The sequence below is a fragment of the Rhodamnia argentea genome, chromosome 4 (genome assembly GCF_020921035.1).
Source record: "Rhodamnia argentea isolate NSW1041297 chromosome 4, ASM2092103v1, whole genome shotgun sequence".
Lineage (NCBI taxonomy): Eukaryota > Viridiplantae > Streptophyta > Magnoliopsida > Myrtales > Myrtaceae > Rhodamnia > Rhodamnia argentea.
In genome coordinates, this window is record NC_063153.1 from 10,038,372 (window position 1) to 10,057,489 (window position 19,118).

The following is a 19,118-nucleotide window of genomic DNA, read 5'->3' on the forward strand; positions in this document are numbered from 1 at the left end:
AAGCCCAGTATCCCTTCTTAATCAACATCAGGGAACAAAAGATGGTGGACAGTAATCGACACCAGCCAAGACCAGGAGTTTAGAGGACATGATCTTAGAACAGCAACTTGATACTATTATCAAAAAGCACGTTTAGTCGGCTGCTATTACAGCAAAAGTTTACCCCGGAAGAAAAAATGTAGGGGATATAGATGGGGATGGGGAGCCATAAAAATCAGCTAACACCCATTTCAAATGCAAAATGATTATGCGATATAGTATGAGTTATAACGGCATATAATACGGTCATGTCTCTTCCAAAAAGCCAAAAAAAGCTGTAGCAGATAGTTGCCACCACCGAGACCATGAAAGCTGAATCCCTTTCGGTGAAGAGAGAAATGTACAAAATTGATCATCCATGGCTGCTAACTGATGCACACAAAAACAGCTCTTTTGTAAACGGACGATCTGGGGCATCTACCTCAGTATTTGTTCCGGCAATCATGGGCATGGTGGCCACGGGGACGACATGAATGGTTACTATGAAGGGAGAAAAGAGCCACTTTGAAAAAGCCCATCTCCGCTTTTGGACTTCGGCGACTTATCATAATCATCCACAGCTTCCTCAATCTCGTCGGACAAAATCTCCTTTGAACGACATTCCACACTGCAGAATGCTTTCTCGCCTCTGCAAGAAGTCAAAATCAAGGCACACATAATAAGCAAGCATAGGTACAGTAGAACTATAGTGAGGCCACGAGAGGAAGTGCAGTTTATACAAACCTGTATATGTAGATATCTTCGCCCTCTGGCAATGGCTTCTTGCATGCATGACAGAAGCTCAAGAAGTCATCATGAGAATACAAAGCAGGAGTTTCTGAGTTTTTCGCTCGAGGCAATGTGTCTTCCTCTATCTCCCTGACAAAATTGTTCAACTCATTCGGGTGACATTCTAAAATGCAGTCACCGTAAATGTGAGTGGTTTTAGAATCAGGACCATGTGAAATCACACAAGTATAATCCTCAGACAGTTCTATCTCGCTCGCCGAAAGAGAATCAGCGAACCCACTGCCAGGATCAATAGACAGAGGGATGGAAGTCAGACTAGCACCCGAAACCTTACTCCATTTTGGACTTTCTCTAATCAATTGAGGACGATAAATCATTATCGTGCAAGAATCAAATGAGCTAGACCGGACTTTGCCCAAAGGGTCAGGTCCTACAGGGCCATCTGCAATTTCAAAAACAACGTTGTTGCTGCTTGAGTGGAGAGGAGATTTGGCACGGGCATAACGAGAGAATGTGTAATCTTTAGGCAGGGATTTTGGTGACTCGATGGAACTGATATTGGTCTCAAAATTATGATTCTTAACCCCGATATTAGGTCCAAAAACTATTTTTCCAGTATGAGCTGACTGGAGAGCCCGGCCAGATAAGTTTCCATTGTCATCAAGCGAATCTACAATGCTTAAGCCTACTTTTCTACAATCCCAACTCTTTGGCTGCCCAACACAAGGCAATCGAGGGGACCTAACTGGGTTAGTCAGATATGGGAACAGCATAAAATCAAGAGGAGATGTAGGGCTTCTAACCGAATCAGCATCCGCTAAGCCCTGCGGATTAAAACCCGCATAGAGACCAGGGATGCTGAAAAGGGAATTGCTCCTACAATTCTGCCTTCTAAGATCGGATTGCGAATTGGAATGTAAATTAGAATCCGATTTCGTCATTTGACCCACTTCTTTCTGCACCGACCCAGTCCTCTTCACCAGCATTGTGTCAAGATCTCAAAAGCTTCCTTCCAAGAACAGAAGCAAGCAGCTTACCTGCATCAGGTGAACAAATTCTCAAGAAACAACTCAAGGATGAACAGTGACATGGGTATTCTAAAAAATCCTCAATCCATTTGTAATCTGCATTACCCAGAACAAAAGCGATCAACGATTCATCAAGTTCAATTACAAAATTAAAATTTCTGCAGATGCAAACAAGCACGGCCTGCGAATGCACGATGAGATAATCATTCATCGCCTCACTGTCGTTCCCACTCGCTTCCCATAAATATCAAAAGCACCCGATCGTGTCAACGATCCTTATAACAATCAGAAAAAGGAGCAAACTTTGAAATGCTCACACGACCCCGCAAGAACGCAAATGGCACCTCCGATGAGTCGAGAAACAGGGTTTGTGAAAGCCGAGAAAAAAATGACGTGCGGTGATTTTTAACTTATATTCTCCTTAACCCGCGACAGCGAATAGACCCAGAAAGATAAGACAAAGAGCAAAAGCTTAAAAATTTGCATCATCAGAGTCAAGAAAAAGCGAGTCGGTGAGCCACAGAATCGACTCAAAAGAAGAAAAAGGGTCCGGAGGGGGATGGAAGAATCAAAATGAACTCACTGGTGTTGTTCTTTCTTCTCGCTATCTATTTCTCTGTTTCTGGAAACTTCAAAGCGACTGTGCTGTTTTCTAGCGTTTTCCCCTGGGAAGAGACCCTCAATGCAAAGCTGAAATGGGTGAATTGATGACGGCCAGGCCACTTTCTATGTATGCGTGATGCTTGCACAACACTCCTCTCTCTCTCCCTTCTCTCACTCTCTATCTCTCTCAAATATGCCTCAAAATCAGAGCTTCGACGAGCTTCTGGTGCACTCTTCAGTCACTCACAGTAGTACCCACAAGCTCCTTAGCCTCTCTCTTCTCTTTGTAGTCTGTACTTCGCACGAGTCTCTCTCTCTCCCTCCCTCCCTCTCTCTCTTGTTGTGTACCGTACGATGGGGGGAAAGACCATAAATACACAGTAAAGTGATGGTATTCGTCCAAAGGAAAAATTTCCGCAGTTTTTCACGCTTTTCTCTCTTTTCTCGTTTCTGTCAGGCTGTCGCCATCGCCTCCTAACCAGAGAGTTTTTCATTAGCAGCGTTGAAGAAAAAAAAAAACTAAATTTTTGTTTAAATCTACAAAATGCTGATCAAAATTTCAGGAGGGATAGTTATCACTGGTCGTATCGGGTGAGATTTCACCCCCACAAAAGTCTTGAAACCTGCGATCAAATGATATTTAAACAGAAGTCCCAGAAGAAAAGAAAATATTTATTTAAAGCAAGATCAGATATAAAAAAAAGAGTGGTTGGTTTTTATTTAATCATATTCGAAACCCAAATCATCTGAAATTATCAGAAATTTTCTTGATGACGCGCTCCCTTTGACATCGGAATCGTGGGATTATTATCTCCTTAAAATCCCCGTGTTATTTGATGTGATTATGTTTATCGATCTCACCGATTCGACTGAACTTTTCAATTCCTTTCGATTTTGCTATTTCAAAAATATTCCGATAATAGGCAATGCGGCATTGCTAGTAAATGGGTTGAGAGACGGGGACGTTAGTGTCACGGTAAATGTCAGAAAAAAAGGAGAGTTAGAGATAGGATAAATAAAAAAAAATTAATATTTGCCTAGCATTAAAATGTCTTTTTTTTTTTTTTTTTTGCAATTCTTTATGTTCACCAGCTTTTTTGTATTTAAAGTTACAATTCCATTTTGACCCCACTTTTCCTTTGAATTTTCTACATGTGGCCCCCTAATTTTCCTTTTCATTTTTTCTCTTTGGTTTTCGAGGAGAACTTTAGTTGATAAGACTCAGTAGCCATGGGCGCCATATTTCTTCACCACGTCCAATTAGCACGCCCCGTCTCGATTGCCTATCTGACCTTTCTGTTCTCACATCCGAATCCGAATTTCGCAAATCACTAGTCGAATTAAAGAGATCAATTCGAGCAAAGGCACCAAAGCAATCCAGGTCAGGATCGGGGATGAATCGCATTTTAAATACCTACATTTGATCGTAGCTTCGTTCATTTTGCCCACTTTTTTTTTTAACTTAAAAGGGTATCGTTAGCGAGTGCTTCGAGACACTTGTTAAGTATACTTTATTATTTCGTAAAATACCAATTGCTCGTAATACAAAAGCGATCGATATGTTAACCCTACACGTTTTAATGAAATCTTTCGAGTCCATTCATTGCTTCCTTAGAGGGAGCAAATGGGAGGTTTGCTGGATCGCGTCAATGCAATCGACAAGCAAAAGTGCCATAACAACAACCAAATTGGACCCCACGAAATCAGCTAATGGGATCCTCTTTAATCATTTCCCGACCTTTTCCTTTTGGCGAGCTCTCATCGAAGGACCTGTGAAAATTCGTAAGCCTCGAATTGATTAAAAAGCTTGGAAAAAAGAAAAATGCCAAAAATCTCATGGGACTATTTCGTTTGAATGGGTGCGAATTTGCTAGTTTAGATTCGCTCAAATCGAATTTTAATTCTATGGGGCTTCGTAAAGTCTGTAAGAAGGTGCGAATCTTGAGATGTGATCTCATTTTATTGCAACCTTTCGAGAACAAACCAAGTTAGGTAAAAATAGAGTAAAACCCATGTGAAGATCCTCTAGTCTTGTTGTTTTCCGAGACAATGAATTTAGTACAATACGTAAAATGGTATAAAGTATCGACTGATCTCTAAACTCGGGGAAAAAAAAAAACAATCCCGTCAAAATAATCATAAGAATAATGCTATGCCGAGCAAAAGTAAAAAAAAAAAATCGAGGACAATGCTAAATTCATAAAGATTGATCTACAAAATTAGTATACCATGTCGTTTTATAAACAAATCTTTAAGCAAATGAGCAATATTCAATTAATCAATAGCAAACTAACATATGACTCTCTTTAGGCTTTGTGATTACGAAGTCCCGAAGATCATTGCAACTCGAGGTTAGTTTCGCCTGTCTCCCAGCGAAGCAGGCTAGGAACTTCGAAAATTATTTTATGGCGGTCCGATGTCGGCCCTCAAGGCCCCCCTCCCCCCAAATTCCGACCAAATTATTCTTTCTTTCTCTGGTAGGAGAGAAATACGAGAAAGTGTTACGAAAGCTGAGGCTTCTAGCTTTCTGCTAAACCTTTTAAGGACGTGCCCAGTGTCCATCCGACCCATTATTTTCTGAATTAATTTGTTAACTAATTTTAGTAAACTCTATTTTTTTTCTCCTTAGCTGGTTAAATTTTTATTTTTGAGCTTCTCTAGTAAAGCCGAGCCCAACGGGATGGTTGGACTTGGAGCCCAAGTTTCTGCACTGCAGCACCGACAGTGGTGATTGGTCCGTCCTTCTTTTGTCGTTTTCTGGCTGTGCTGCGAGTAATCTGACGGTAGGATATGAAATGATTCCAGTAATGTGGGACCAGCAATCGACGGTCCTCTTTCTTCCCCGCTTCCGTAATTTTGAATTGCAAGGCAAGTATTTTGGCCTGTACCTGAAAAAACCAAAAGAGGTCCATGCTCCTCAGCCGCCCCCCCTAAAAAAAGGACAGACAGGGACTTCTTGGCATAAAAAAAAAATCGAAAGAGATTATTATCAGATTTTTTTTCCTGATTTTTTTTTTGTTCGATTTTTTTTTCCTTGATTCGTCAGAAAGAAAATGTTGAAAAGTGCATCTTCGACTTGAGGCTGCGGTTGAGAAAGCATTTGAAAAAACCGTGCACCTCGAGGGCTGACAGATCAAGCAACCTAACTCGGGCGTTGCGATGCCACGACCGTAGGCGAGGGCTGCCCGTGCTAAATCTGGCTTGTCGATGTCAGATTTGGCTTCGAGCTCGATGTTGACGTCGACCAATGCTGGGTGAGTAAGTACCAGATAGCTGGTGAGGGTAAAATCGAAATTTAGATAGTCTGGCGATGGTAAAGTTAAGGGAAAAAAAAATCCATTATCTATTAGGTAGCACTCTAAATATGCTCAAAGCCAACATTGGGTAGGCCGGTAATTCTTTCATTTACAAACTCAAAACGTTTTGCAAATCTTTTTTATTTTCTGCGTCTTATGGGACCACTTCAGGTTTAAATAAGCAGTAAATCAAAGAGGTGGAGATCGGTGAAGCCCTCAAGAGCACTGCTGGTCGCAGGTAAAGACGCCGAGTAAATGACAACTTCATTACATCGTACTAATCTCACGTGAAAATAATCGAAATTTGACGATTCCAGGATTAGAAAAATAATAATAATAATAATAATTGTTCCTTCTAACTTTCTTTATTTTCCAAGCTCTGCATTCGATCCTCCACAAGTACCGATATATTCCCACCGTGTGCTGCGTGCGTGCGGGGGAATTTTTGATACACCCTAGGATTAGAAAATTTTAATTTTCTCGACATTAGGGAGCGATTAGCCTCGTACACGATAATTAGCGTTTGTTTTTACCGAAATCTTTATAATAAAGAGAAAATATTTTTCTTGAAAATCATTTTTAAGGAAAATGATTAGATTTCGTTTGTTTGGTGATTTAGGGAAGACGATATCCTTCTCACAAAAGAGGAAGGTCGTTTTTCGCGCAACCTAAGCTTGTCGTTTTCAGTTCACGGCAAACGTTTTACATAGATCGGTTAGCTTCCGTCATCCAAATACCGAGAGAGTTGGACGATAACTTTTTGAAAAAAACAATTTTCTTTCAAACAAACGGACCCATAAATTTAATGTTTGATATAATCATCGACTCGACAGTGGAGTTCTCTTACGGCATGATATGAACAACCCATCTGCCACCGCCGTTGTTCATCGACACGGGCCATACTTTGGTTACTTAATATACATTACTATCGATACGACGAATTGGAATCACTTAAGAATCGTCGCGCGTGAGCTTATTATTATAGGCTATAGCTAATATGGGAATTTTTTGGTCCTGATATTTAAATAACTTTTTTTGCCCTAATTTTGGTTGGGCTTTCTGATGCGACTTTTGCAATTGTTGGGTTTGGAGAAGAAAGGAGGGAAAAGAAGGTTATATCGTCTCGTGCTTCGGCCTAGCAGTGTCCGATGGGCTCTGTTTCGGACTTTGGGTCCACTTCGTCCCGACCCGACCCGAATTGGCATGAAAACGACGTTGTCCGCCGTACTTGCTATGCATCTCGAAAATGGAAACGTTCTCATGAAATGATGTCATGTTAAATAAGTCCCACGTCGAAAAATCGATGTAGTGTAAAGCGGTTAATATATTTAGTTGGCTCATAATTTATTGACTTAAATTTTTTATTAAAGGTAGGTTCAACTGAGTATTTTGACGAGCTCAATTTTGGATTTCTGTTGTAATGCCGAAGTTATTGAGGATCGGGCCGAACATGACGTGGGCCGGTGCTGGTTCTGGTGGACGCGAAACTAGCCTGGCCCGGAATAGGCCTCGCCCGGACAAGCGCGGCGAGATTGTCATCGGACCCGATGGCGCATAGCGCCAGATGAATTGGAGAGATTGCGCCTGTGCTGATCGCTGATGCAAAAGTTGATCGGGTTGAAGAGGTCTTCCGCTCGTTGCCCCGTGACTTCCATCCAAAGAAGAAGGTGCTGCTCGTGTAGCTGTGGGCCCGCGATTTTCGCAACGCAAGGACTCGCTCACACCAGCGCGTGCGTGCGTGCGTGCGTGCGTGCGGGTGGGTGACTTCACCTGATTCCCGCCCAGCCTCGGCGGAAAAACTCGCGGCAGACATTCAGGTCACCCGCAAGGCCACGACTCTCTCGCCTCACACGCAGACAGAAAACTTCAAAATCCATGGCGACTTCACCGTCTCGCACGGAGACCGCTCAGCTTCCTCCTCCGGAAGCCGAATCGCAGCTCGCGTCCCTCGTATACGGTTCTTACGCCTCTTTCCTTCTCTATGCTCCAGCTCGCGTCCCTCGCGTGCGATTTTGATTCTCGCTTTTGTCCCCGATGAGTTTTGACGAGCATTCGCTGTGTTTTGGAAAATGCGGTGGTCGGTTGATTACCGGTTCGCGCTATCGTTTCGCTAGTGATGTCCTGCGTCGTCAATCTGTTCCGTGCAGTTGCATCGGACGTAATCGGACTGCGTTTGATTCTCCAATATGTACGAAAATAGTCAGATGGACATCTAGGCACGCTCTAGGTTCAGTAACCGATGCTGTAGCCGGTTCGTGTTCTCACTCGCTGGTTCTGTTGACCGGTATGCGCTCATTGTGTCGTGAACTGAAATGGTTCTGGCTAATCGCGCAATATGTAATTGGATGATAGATTGTCCACAGGACGAAGTTAAGGTTGCAATTTCCGTAGCTACATTTGACTGAGCATGCTAAGATGTGTCTTGTATAGACTTCCCTTTTGTGTATCATCTCACCCAAGGCTCGAAAATTTACTCGTGCGCAATTTGTTGCGATAATAAGAATGGCATGATGTATGTTGGATTGCCTCGTGACGACATCTGGTGTTCTTTGGTTTTGGCAACCGGTAAAAGTAATTTACTTGATGACTGTTGCATCACGGCTGCAGATATGTCTCAACAGGCGCAGGCGGCAATGGAAAACATGCTGAAGATGATAAAGTGAGTTTAGGTGTTCCTTTCGCATTGCTTCTATCTATGATGCTGAGACTTCGGCTCCTCTTGATCACGATTGGCATTCAATTCACAGGAGTGGCCCGTGTTGATTTTTGTTATGAATTGGTGTGATGACATTTCTCAAGAAAAGCTTTGTGAATCAGTTTAGATGGCCCAATATTACTTCCCCTTGTGTGCTATGGCCTTTTGGGATTTTGATTTTACGATGATCAACATATTTTCGCACTTTTCTTTGTATCGGAGTTTGATCACTTTGCGGAAGACTCAGAAATCAATACTGATGCGCGATGTCTGTTGTGTACTACGTCATTGACATTTGTTTCCCTAAAGAGTGATTTCCATCACGTGTTTGGTATCCCTCGTTAAACTGAAGATTGCTTTCACTATGGACATTCATCCATCTTTTACACAAAATCATATATCTGACTAATCAGACATGTAGATTATCTCGTCTAATAGTTATATGATGACTATTGTGTAGTGAAGCTGATCAAAGTAGTGCTGGAATTATTAAGGATATAGAGAAGTGCAGGAATTCTGCTCTTGAGAGGAAGAAAGATCTGGAGGAAGAGAAGAAGCAATTCCAAAGGGCTGCTTATGCTGTTATCGACATGCTGAATGTTGGAAACTAAGGCAAGCTTGAAAACTGTATTTGCTTTTTTTTTTGGCTCTAATATGAAGCACAAGCATATACTAAGCTTTTCTGGGTAGTTTGGAAAGAGATGGAACTCATCATTGCATTCACTTGTGGAAAGAACTAGCAAGCATTTAAATAACTATTTCATATTTCCATTCTTTGCTATCCATAACGATTGTTTAACAAAAAAAGAAATGCTCAAACTATTTAATGGTCATCTGCGTTCGAATCTAAAATATGTACAAATGGTCATTCTCTCTCAAGGCATTGAATTCTTCCACTTTTGCACCATCAGCCATGAGAATTGTGCTTCCTCTCTTGTTGAACTTTTTCTCTGCACCCACCAAATTAAGTGAAAAAAATACTATGTCAAATTTGTTGTAAAGGGAGGCATTTAGAACTCAAAGGGTGTAAAGAGAAAGTTGATCCTATGTGACAATCACACAGTTTGACTCTGTGTACTACTGAGCAAAGACTGATAGTACTCAAAGTCACCCTTACAGCAGCTGGCAGCACATCGTTAGTGATCATCCTTTGCGCAAGCACGTGTGTGGGGATGTGTACTTGTGCTTTTCATGAGTATATATGGGCATGGGTGTGCATTTGAAACCTAAAGTATACAGGCTCTTGTGATTATGATTTGAGCAATTTAATTCATTGTACCAGGTTGATGGCTCTGTGTTGAAAACTATTATTTCAACAAAATTTGCATATTTATGTCCTCCTTTGCTGTTGCTTAATTATCTGGGGAACCCTATGCTTGGCATTACATGGAAATGACTCGATCTTTGATAAAAATAGGAGACTATGTCCATAATACCTGCTATTTTGAGAAGGTCCTCTATGGAGTTGGGTAGATGTATCAGTTTCCCGGTCGTGTTGCCTTCCAATGTACTTTCACTGGGATGATGGTCATGTATAATTACCCTTACCGGAAATGTGCTTGGTAAAGTAGTGGAGGGTGGCGGTGCTTCTGCGAAATGCACGCATAAGATCTTCTGACAGGATAATAAATATAAAGGAAGTGGTTCTTCCTGTGACGTTGTCAAAATTATTACCGAGGCTTGGACTAACTCACTGATGTGATGTGTCAATATGTCTTGAATGTGCAGATAAGTTTATTTAGCATAGAAATGGAAGTAGAGAGTAAGAGTAACGATTGTTTTAGCGACACGGCCCGATAAAAAAACCGATTAGAAAAGAATATTGGCTCCTGAAAAAGATCTTGGTAGCCAAATTTTCTTCAGGCTAACACCCTGAACTTAAATATATCACTTTAATGAAGCCACCACGGATGGGGTTGCCCTCAGATGCCAACTATTTGACAGAAAACACACTTGGACTCATAAAAGGTCAGATTCAATTACACAAGAAAACTAGTGATGCTGTGAAGATTGAAATCATAGTCGTTAGCAACTTGCAGAAAATTAAGTTACGAGAGAGAAGATGCAACTGTCTTGCTTAATGTCGACACCGTGAAAATGTAACTGTATCTATGAAACTTATATCAACCCATGGTGAATGGATGTAGAATGTAGGCTCTGAGTTAAATATTACTAATCTATCTGTTCTTCTTGATCACCAAAGCCCTAAAAGTCACTTGCAGTTATAGGGACTTGGGTTTATTGTACCGCGTTTTTTCACATTAAGATGCTTTTCTAGTGGGGATTCAACAATTTCGTTAATGTTAAAGAAGGAATATATTGAACCGGGACTTGAGTTAGCCCTGCCACAGCAGGAAGTTGGTACTTCTAAAGTTTGGTTCTGAGACATGGTGAATTGTCGCTATTTCCGGATGGCATGATGCTGACATTATTGTCTTGGGTGAGAAAAGCTACCATTTGCATTTGCATCTCCATAACCATTGGCAGCATTCTCAAGTTCTTCATTTGATAATATATGCTGCCAAAGAAGAGAAAAATTAATGAGAATATCAATCATCACAACCCCTGTTTTTCTCGTTATCTGCTGATTTACATCATAATGCTAATAAATTACCAATGTTCTTTACATGTATTGCTTGTGTTGACTACTTCTACCTGCTTAAGTGGACTTTGAATTTCATCGTGGAAACTAAATCTATCAACTAAAATACCCAACTATGGACAGGAAGGAAAGCCAGTTTAGCGGCTCAGTTCAGGAGATATACCTCTATATTCAAATCCCCCAAAGATTCTGTCAGAGATTCTATTTCTTCTAGCACTTCTGGTTTCAGGCCTTTCAGATACTGATTACGAAAATGGAAAAAAAAAATTGATATACACATTAGTGATTTCTATATAATGATAAGGAAGAAAGCCATCAGGATAGTCGACAAACTGTAAACAAATATAGGTTTAGTTTAACTGAAGAAAAGTTCTGATATCAACTGTAATTCAGCGAAATCTGAGGTGGAAATTCTTCCTCTTCTATTTACCAATAATATTTAACTCTTATGGCATGCTTCAATCTCAAAATTTTCTGACAGCCCTTTCTTTTTATTAACTTTTTACAATTTTTTATCTGTTACTTCACTTCAGATTAGTCAAGTGAAAGTGAAAGTAGAAACATTTTTGTGAACCTGAGCAAAGTTGGTAATAATTATCTTCGCGTCTTTGCTATGCGGCTGCACCAGTTGCTTGAAGTGGTGATGGCTAATCCGGATGACTTGAGAGAGCCTTTTTGTCCTCACTGTAAATGGTTGAGGGATATTAAAAATTACCCCAATCTCTCCCACCATTTCAGACGGGCCTAATTTTGTCAGAGGCTGCGATGAAGTCATATTAAGAAATTAAGTTACAATGTAGAAAGTTAAAATGTATACGAGTAAGGAGGTGAAACTTAGCATATATAGGTGTGTATATACATAGTTGATATGTATGTGCAATGTATTACTTGGTATCACCTGGAGCTCAAGCTGCCATTAAGGGTTCAAAATTTAATCTCTTGAGAGTTTCAGCATGTGAAAGATTAACTATTGTGAAAACGGGATATGATATTCCAACTAGATGAACTTTTGCTGATCATACCTGCTCCATTCCATTTTTGTATGTCAAAACATCCTGCAATTCGGGATACAGTTAAGACTTGGCCACATGATTTACTTGAATAATATGGACTATAAAGGAGAGATTTTACCACTGCTCCAGATACTATTATGTAGAAGTCTGTTGGAATTTCATTTTGCAAGATGATCTCAACCTTAGGTGGAAAATACTCTGCTTTCATTTCAGATACCTGTTGTCAAAAATTCAATGCCGTTATCCTAAGATATTGTCTGTTGAAACAAATGATGAAATTTCGTGGTCCAACTAATTTGAAAAGAAATGACAATGGCATAGTTTACCTGCCTACTCTTTAACCACATTGAAACCACAGAGACACACAGGAGAAAATAATGTTGCATTTACCCTTCAGTTATGGTAAGAGTTCCTATTATCTGACACAGGGTTCTCATGAACTTTCAATAAAAATTTAGGGGACAAAATACACTGTCTAGTCCTTCAATGATGGGTCCAGATATGAAGACCCCCTGGATTTTTGTTTTATATATATATACAACTTAGTTCAAACAGTAACTTAGTAACCATGCAAACTTAGTGGGAAGAAGGAAATTGCTTTACCAGCTGAACAATAAGGTCCTCAGAGACTCCTTTGAATACATAGGCATTTCCTACAGTTCTACGGAATAAGTGCTGAGCAATTCCAGATCTGATTGCCTTTGGCAGGTCCTCCAGTACCTCTTCTTGTTGTAGTTCTGCTGTCTTGAACTTGAGTTGCATGTGGGCCAACATTTGCTCTTTTAAACCTTCTGGGAGTCTATTCTTGCTTGCGTAGCGCAATATCTCATTTATAGCATCCCTCTGCAAAGTTTTCAGTATGTATAGATTGTAAACTGTACTGCAGGTAATGGTGAGTGGGTGATTTAAATATGGATGACCGGTCCTTTTCAAGGACAAGCAAAATATTCTTCGAATTAATGTCTACTAATCCAGGAACATGACAAGTTCATGCTTCCAATTTTCTTTTTGCATTTTGTTCCCTGCAAATGGTTCTCAAGCTCTGCAACGAGCCTTCTGTATTTCAGTCAAATTAATAAGGTCACCATCTTTTCAATTCATTTTCTTGACCTTTTGTCATAGAGGGGAATTTTCCTTGTAAGAAGCTATTAATTTTTGAAAACTATCTGACTTTACAAATCTCTTTTTTAGGCAGTTCTCTGAGTTTCATCCTCGGGCAATTTTTTCCTTTCACTTTTCATCCGATTCTTTCTTTACTAATAACTCCACTGAACGGCTAAGTTCATTGAAAAGCATATTTCAGAAGACCGAGAGATGAAAAAGGCAATGAATAATATCTGCAGTTTTTTCTGTTCATGCTTTTTTTGAAGTTCTCAAGGGCTACTGCTGCTTGGTGTTTGGGGTGTTAAGACTTAAATTGATACTATCCTATGCAGATTGTGAGCAATTACCATGGCAAAGGTCCGAACAGCACTGTGGACTACAAGGTTTGTCATGTTACCAATCAAATATGCAGTGAGGCCGATGTTGAATAACATGTAGAACATATTGAATATTTTCTCCCCCGTGTTCACTGCATGCAAGTCTCCATAGCCGACTGTGGTGAGGGTAACAATTGACCAGTACAGGGAATAAGTATAGCCCAGCCAGATACTCCTGTGCTGGAAATCAGTAACTTGACTTCCAATCCATGTGTTATCTGGCTTCTTATGATGGGTGGCTAGCCAGAAATAGAAACAACCAGCTGAATGAACTGCGAATAGGGTAACCTGCAGGGAAAGTTGCAAGTAGTAAAGGTTGACCATATGAATATCCACAAAGGAGACGGTAGCACCCAAGAAAATTCCCATCCTCCTAGGTAGTGATACTTACGCCAATTAGTTTGCAATATCTTGTCCAGAAGTAGCTAAAGCGAGTGTCTTTCTCTAGCCTGAACACAGAAAGTAGATGAACCGCATCGTAATTGTAATCTTTACCAGAGACAGGAGTTAAAATACAAGTCATGTCCATTGCTAGGTCAAAATATTTCATGACAGTTGAATGGATTTTGGCTACGAATATGTGTTAATGGTACCTTGTGAAGAGTTCACTAACACGCCGGAGTCGCCATAGTCGAAGCAAATTGAGGAAGCCGAAAATGTCGCCATCGCGCATTTTTCCGGTTAAAATTCTGTATATTACTTGATATGGCAGAGTTGAGGCCACATCCATGGGGAAATAAATCGCTGTGACATACCTAGGATAGAAAAACTTCAATGAGGAACCGTACAATCCATCTACTGGTGTTAGGTGGTTATGTCAGTGGGCTAGTATTTGACTGAGGATAAAAGCCGAGCTACTAAACAAGTCTGAAACAATCAAGTGCTGGGATGCGAGTTAGGACAAAGACATGTTGGTGCCATTTAACCTTGATAACACAAGCAGCAGCGACACTGTGTATTGGTAATTGTTTTTCTTTTCTAGTGTTCTGAACATCGTCGACAGACTAGACATGATACCTTGTCATGTTATAGATACCAAGCAAACGATTACGGTGCGAGAATTTAGGGTTGTCATTCCTGCTGGTATTTTGCACAATTTGCATCTATTTAGTTTTTGGTGTGCTCATTGATTGCTAGACTGTCCTCCTTTTCCTAATTTCGCAGCATAATGAAGTTTGTTGACTCTTGCACATCTACTCGATGGTCTTCTCAAATATATGATTCGGCCACATGCTTAGTTCTGGTATTGGTTTTACCCGTTTTTAGGACATAAAACACGGTAATAACGAAAATGAGGTGCTCTAGCTTAACCCGGCAAGAACTAGGGGAAAGGTACTAACTTATCAGATACAGCCACAAGACCTGTCGGAAACCCTCTCTTATTTGAAAAATGTGCAAATTTGATGTCTTAATCTGCCAAATTGTCTAGGTTAGTCAACCAATCTTTGTCTTGAGGCCGTAGCTAGGCTTATTAAATAAATTCTACGTTTCTTTCAAGGCTTAGGCCAGCTAAAGAGATTAGCTGGGTATCTCATTCCCAATATTAGGAAGAAAGGCTTTCTCATACTCTGAAAATAGTTTGGAAAAATGAGGGACCGATCACCCCCTCACGGTGCAAATGAACTCGTTAATCTGAAATACGAAAGGTTGAGGACATGCGCACCTGATAGCAATCTTCGTGTGGTCATCCACGAGGAGATAAGTCGATTTATCCAAGTAGGCCACAAAGAACGTTAGGATGATGTCAACGGCGAAAAAGCCATCGACGACCAGATCGACATACATCATAGACCCGGTTGCTGCCTTTCTGAAAGCTAGCTCGAAAGGAGATGCCCATGCCGAGTAGATGACAAATATCACAAGAAACGTTTGCCACAACCTGCACATACAGGGAGGAAGACGCTTTTATACAGTTCAAACGCACCGAAATCTCGGTCTACAAGGGTCCTAGCCAAGCTGGTTTTCTCTCAGAGATTATCTGGAACTTCCTCTGAAAGAAAACGAGGCACTGGATTAGATGATCTTTCTCCTAAACACGAACGAATGCACATTCACGTTTATCTTAAAGCCTAAAAGGGCTCCAGCATCTCCATCTTTCCTCCCAATAGCATCATTTGCTCAGAGTCCTGAGAAAAGAAAAAAGACATGATAACCGACAGACCGGTGAAGGAAAACTTACCGATATCTATGATCGTAAGGAGCGATCACGTACTTCTTCAGCTGCAGATAGTTTTCATCGACCACGGTCCCAAAAGCCGGCAGCAGGCTGCTAGAAACCGACGCCAAGTTCTTGATCTCGCCGCTGGAGCGCCGCCGGAACAGCATAGGCAGCGGAGACCTCGAGTCTGACGCCGACATTTCTTGCGCGGCACTTTGCTCGCTGCGTCTGCTGCTGAGACTTTTCAGTGCAGCAGGAGAGACGGGCAAGAGGTTTGGAAAGCGAAGGTCGCGTTCTTGCTAGTTTTATAAACTGACTCGCATCGTCGTCATCTCACCGCTACGACAGATTTCCCTGTTCATCCGTGGCGACGATGCCGATTTAAATAATCCTGTGATAGGTAGGAGAGAGCTTTCTCAAGAAAACCATATAGTATCAAAGACGATAATGTCATTGTCCCGCGGAAATGATAATTTAAGCGCTGCTACAAGGAAGGTTTCAATGGCCATTTCTGACCTCGAGCATGTCACGAACTTCAAAAGTCGGATACCTCCTTTTTGACATAGAATCGTGGAATCGCATGCACGTAGACATCTACTGTTTGGTTTTTCCTACAAGTGTTAAACAGATTCAAACCGGGGCCGTTCCCAAGCTCTCCTGCATCTATTTTTCCAATTCTCTACAGCTAGTGGTGGGGGTGGCTTTGGCTTAGCTGTAGACCTTTGGAAAAATGCACAAGTGGGGGTTCCACATACCGTGCCACTCGCATGGGTCATTAGATCCAGAGCACTATCATTCAATAATGCGCGTTGAAAGCAGCACGGGTAATTCCTTTTTAATGTTGACATTCTTGTGCCCCGTAGAAGAATTACATGGCAAAAGAGGGAAAAGTGTAAAAAAAAAGTTCTAAACCTATTGCATTTGTGCCAATTCGATTATAAACCTTTTGCGTTGGTGCTAATTAAGTCCTAAACTTTTTGCATTGTTGCTAATTTAATCATAAACCTTTCATTAATGCCAATTCAATCATGAGCCTTTTGCATTAGTATCAATTTAGTCCTAAATCTTTTGTATTTATGCCAATTGAATCGGTTCGATCAATTTTGATCGAAAGTCGCTGGTATGGACATCAATTGTTCTACGTGGCACGGCTAGCGTTGACGTGCACATTTTTAATTTTTTTTTTATATTTTACATAGTTTTTAAAAAAACCAAAAAAATGCTTAAAAATTTACTAAAAATATTATAATAATATTAAAAAATATCAAAGTCGGATCCAGCCGTGTCACGTAGGACAATCAACGTCTATGTCGGCGATTTTTGCCCAAAATTTGTCGGATTAACTTAATTGACATAAATGCAAAAGGTTTAGGACTTTATTGGCATCAATACGAAAGGTTTAAGGCTGAATTGGCACTAATGCGATAGGTTTAAGACTTTTTTGACACGTCTCCCGGCAAAAGACAACCTTCTCTCTATCTCTCTCTCTAGTGGTGTCCGAAGGTCAGCCTTTGCTTACCAAATTCAAAACCACTTCTCCTATCCGATTAGTGGTTGGACACTTTGGTCAATACTGGAGAACAGGAAAGGAGTAAACTTTCTCGCAGCCTTAGGGAGGTCGTGTCGAGTAGGGCATTCATCCACCTTAGACAAGGTTTACATGTGACGGAACATCGACGTAGCATGTGACGAGGACTCTGAAAGCAACACGGGTTTAATAAGAGCAAACGAACCGGAAACTTGTTTATTGCCGGCACCGCGCAAAAGGCGAGAGGGCTCGACTTCTCTCCCTAGCTATGCCGTACCAAAATCAAAGACGCTCACCTTAGGTTTGGCTGGCGGCGACGACAAGAAGATCGAAGCTGTTCGCGGGACTCGGGAAGGTGTGGAGTGCGGACATGGCTGCGGCTAATGACCTTGGAAAAAAGAAGAGGGGCGCGTGCTCCGTTTCTTGATTCGTAATGGGCAGAAAAGGGAAAGAGGATCCCAATGGGAATTCGAAGAATAGACGAGCGAGCTCCTTGCCATATCTGTCTGTAATAATTGTCTTGGCAAGAAGACAGTTGACTCCTCTGAGGATAATATTGAGAATATCCCATGCGGATGACGGGGAAGATTTCGTTTTCCCTTTTGCGGAAAGTTGACCAAGTTCGGTGGCCTCTTTGCCCGCATGTCGTTACCTAAGGTCACGACAAAAGCAGCCCTCTTTGCTTTCGGTACCTTGAGAATTCGGTGACATGCCAAGGCCGGCGGTTTGCCGGACCTCAGCCTTGCCGATTATTTGCGTCGTCGGATTTAAGGGTAGAAACCGGTCCTCGAGCGGACAATCGGACCAGGAAGGAGCGTACGCGCAATGGCCTACGAGCGGCCGGAGCGAGTTGGTTCGGTTGAAGGCCTCTTCGGTTCGACAGCCGGGCCTATGCTGAGAATTTGTACCGTGACTTTATACAGATTAAGCAAATGATCCGCAGGTCGCACTTACCATAACCTGAACACCTTGCTTCTTTCTTCTTCTTGTTTTTTTATCCTGTGGACCCGAAAGGCTTCATTTCTGGGTCACTGAGCAGGGCCCAGTAAAGAGGAAAAGTGTTTATACAGAAATTATTCATTTATTATTTATATAAATTTTTTGCAATGAATTTAACCAGATGCGGTCAGGATGGCCGAGTGGTCTAAGGCGCCAGACTCAAGTTCTGGTCCTCGTGAGAGGGCGTGGGTTCAAATCCCACTTCTGACAAATTCATTTTTTGGGTTCCTTATCTTTTAATTTAGCTTCGCCTTTTGCTCCTACGTGCTCTAAGGAAACAGGCTCTTGATTTTCATTTAGCAAATTCTTGGTTTTTTTTTTTTTTTGGGTTGGTCGGAAAAAATTCTTGGTTGAGAGTGAACAATTTTTTTTTTTTTTTGCAGGTACCCTTGGATATTTTTCATATCTCTTCGCTCTCGTATTTTAATTTTTGTTATTGAATTAGAACACCTGAAAATTTTGAAAATGTCCAAATATTAAAGTATGAAAAATGTGTAATCTTTTTTTCAATTTTGAAGCTGAGGAAGATCCAAAAAAAAAAAAAAATCGATAATTTTTAAGTACTTGAGTTACCATAATCGGTGGTTAGTGGAGTTGGTCCTCGAGTTGGTGTGCAAGCCGAAGATTAGATTCAATTACCTAACTTATCTTCTCGGTCTCACAAAACTTTCACTAGTCTCTCATCGATTTTAGGCTATCCACTCACAATGCAGTGAAACACTAAGTACCACCGATGCCGACACGCAACACGGGACACGGCACTACTCAACACGTCAACATGTCATTTCTCAAAAATAGAGAATTTCAACACGATTAGTATTTTTTTTATTTTGCTGGCTTGGTAGATTAATTTAGGGGTGGCTAGGTATATGATTAAAGTATGTGTATTTTTGATAAATTTACATTTTGATCTCTAATTTATTGAGAATGCTTAAAATGGATCACAT

The 19,118-nt window shown here is 41.1% G+C and overlaps 3 protein-coding genes and 1 non-coding gene across 12 annotated transcripts; 2 read left to right on the top strand and 2 right to left on the bottom strand.

Annotated features, from left to right (window-relative positions):
• Positions 1–89: 89 nt before the first annotated feature.
• On the bottom strand, positions 90–18,153 carry LOC115750087 (FCS-Like Zinc finger 11-like). Of its 6 annotated transcripts, XM_048277553.1 has the most exons (5): positions 18,141–18,153; positions 2,380–2,389; positions 1,698–1,805; positions 763–1,667; positions 90–667 (listed from the first exon to the last, which is right to left on the bottom strand). In XM_048277553.1, the coding sequence occupies exons 3-5, from the start codon at positions 1,752–1,754 to the stop codon at positions 520–522; spliced, it is 1,110 nt and encodes a 369-aa protein (XP_048133510.1). In that variant the 5' UTR covers positions 1,755–1,805; positions 2,380–2,389; positions 18,141–18,153; the 3' UTR covers positions 90–519. The 6 variants fall into 6 exon arrangements, with proteins under 6 accessions (XP_048133510.1, XP_048133509.1, XP_030543101.1 ...); XM_048277552.1 differs by lacking the exon at positions 18,141–18,153 and having other exon boundaries at positions 1,902–2,725; XM_030687241.2 differs by lacking the exon at positions 18,141–18,153 and adding an exon at positions 2,438–2,724 and having other exon boundaries at positions 763–1,805; positions 2,380–2,400.
• On the top strand, positions 7,490–12,941 carry LOC115750092. Of its 3 annotated transcripts, none has more exons than XM_048277554.1 (4): positions 7,490–7,652; positions 8,303–8,354; positions 8,851–9,002; positions 12,714–12,941. In XM_048277554.1, exons 1-3 carry the CDS (start codon positions 7,571–7,573, stop codon positions 8,999–9,001), a joined length of 285 nt encoding a protein of 94 aa, XP_048133511.1. In that variant the 5' UTR covers positions 7,490–7,570; the 3' UTR covers position 9,002; positions 12,714–12,941. The 3 variants fall into 3 exon arrangements, with proteins under 3 accessions (XP_048133511.1, XP_030543116.1, XP_030543114.1); XM_030687256.2 differs by lacking the exon at positions 12,714–12,941 and adding an exon at positions 11,116–11,512; XM_030687254.2 differs by lacking the exon at positions 12,714–12,941 and having other exon boundaries at positions 8,851–9,058.
• LOC115750085 (potassium channel KAT3) lies at positions 9,115–17,615 on the bottom strand. Of its 2 annotated transcripts, XM_048277550.1 has the most exons (14): positions 17,469–17,615; positions 15,666–16,035; positions 15,150–15,365; positions 14,080–14,241; positions 13,878–13,935; positions 13,457–13,774; positions 12,609–12,848; positions 12,124–12,222; positions 12,015–12,047; positions 11,567–11,752; positions 11,156–11,233; positions 10,845–10,908; positions 9,827–9,979; positions 9,115–9,340 (listed from the first exon to the last, which is right to left on the bottom strand). In XM_048277550.1, exons 2-14 carry the CDS (start codon positions 15,842–15,844, stop codon positions 9,237–9,239), a joined length of 1,890 nt encoding a protein of 629 aa, XP_048133507.1. In that variant the 5' UTR covers positions 15,845–16,035; positions 17,469–17,615; the 3' UTR covers positions 9,115–9,236. The 2 variants fall into 2 exon arrangements, with proteins under 2 accessions (XP_048133507.1, XP_030543096.1); XM_030687236.2 differs by lacking the exon at positions 17,469–17,615 and having other exon boundaries at positions 15,666–16,181.
• A 144-nt stretch (positions 18,154–18,297) lies between the features above and the next one.
• Positions 18,298–18,381, top strand: TRNAL-CAA. The gene has a single exon. It is a non-coding gene; the product is annotated as a tRNA-Leu (tRNA).
• The last annotated feature ends 737 nt before the right edge of the window (positions 18,382–19,118 follow it).

Excerpts from the sequence above, each read along its gene's own strand:
- LOC115750092 (XM_048277554.1), top strand. The coding sequence starts at position 7,571 with ATGGCGACTTCACCGTCTCGCACGGAGACCGCTCAGCTTCCTCCTCCG. Across the intron at positions 7,653-8,302 it reads GCTCGCGTCCCTCGTATACG|ATATGTCTCAACAGGCGCAG; the intron begins GTTCTTACGCCT and ends TCACGGCTGCAG. Across the intron at positions 8,355-8,850 it reads AACATGCTGAAGATGATAAA|TGAAGCTGATCAAAGTAGTG; the intron begins GTGAGTTTAGGT and ends ACTATTGTGTAG.
- LOC115750085 (XM_048277550.1), bottom strand. The coding sequence starts at position 15,844 with ATGTCGGCGTCAGACTCGAGGTCTCCGCTGCCTATGCTGTTCCGGCGG. Across the intron at positions 11,753-12,014 it reads ACAAAAATGGAATGGAGCAG|CCTCTGACAAAATTAGGCCC; the intron begins GTATGATCAGCA and ends ACTTCATCGCAG. Across the intron at positions 9,341-9,826 it reads GGACCTTCTCAAAATAGCAG|AGAAAAAGTTCAACAAGAGA; the intron begins GTATTATGGACA and ends TGGTGGGTGCAG.
- LOC115750087 (XM_030687243.2), bottom strand. The coding sequence starts at position 1,754 with ATGCTGGTGAAGAGGACTGGGTCGGTGCAGAAAGAAGTGGGTCAAATG. Across the intron at positions 668-762 it reads GAAGATATCTACATATACAG|AGGCGAGAAAGCATTCTGCA; the intron begins GTTTGTATAAAC and ends GACTTCTTGCAG.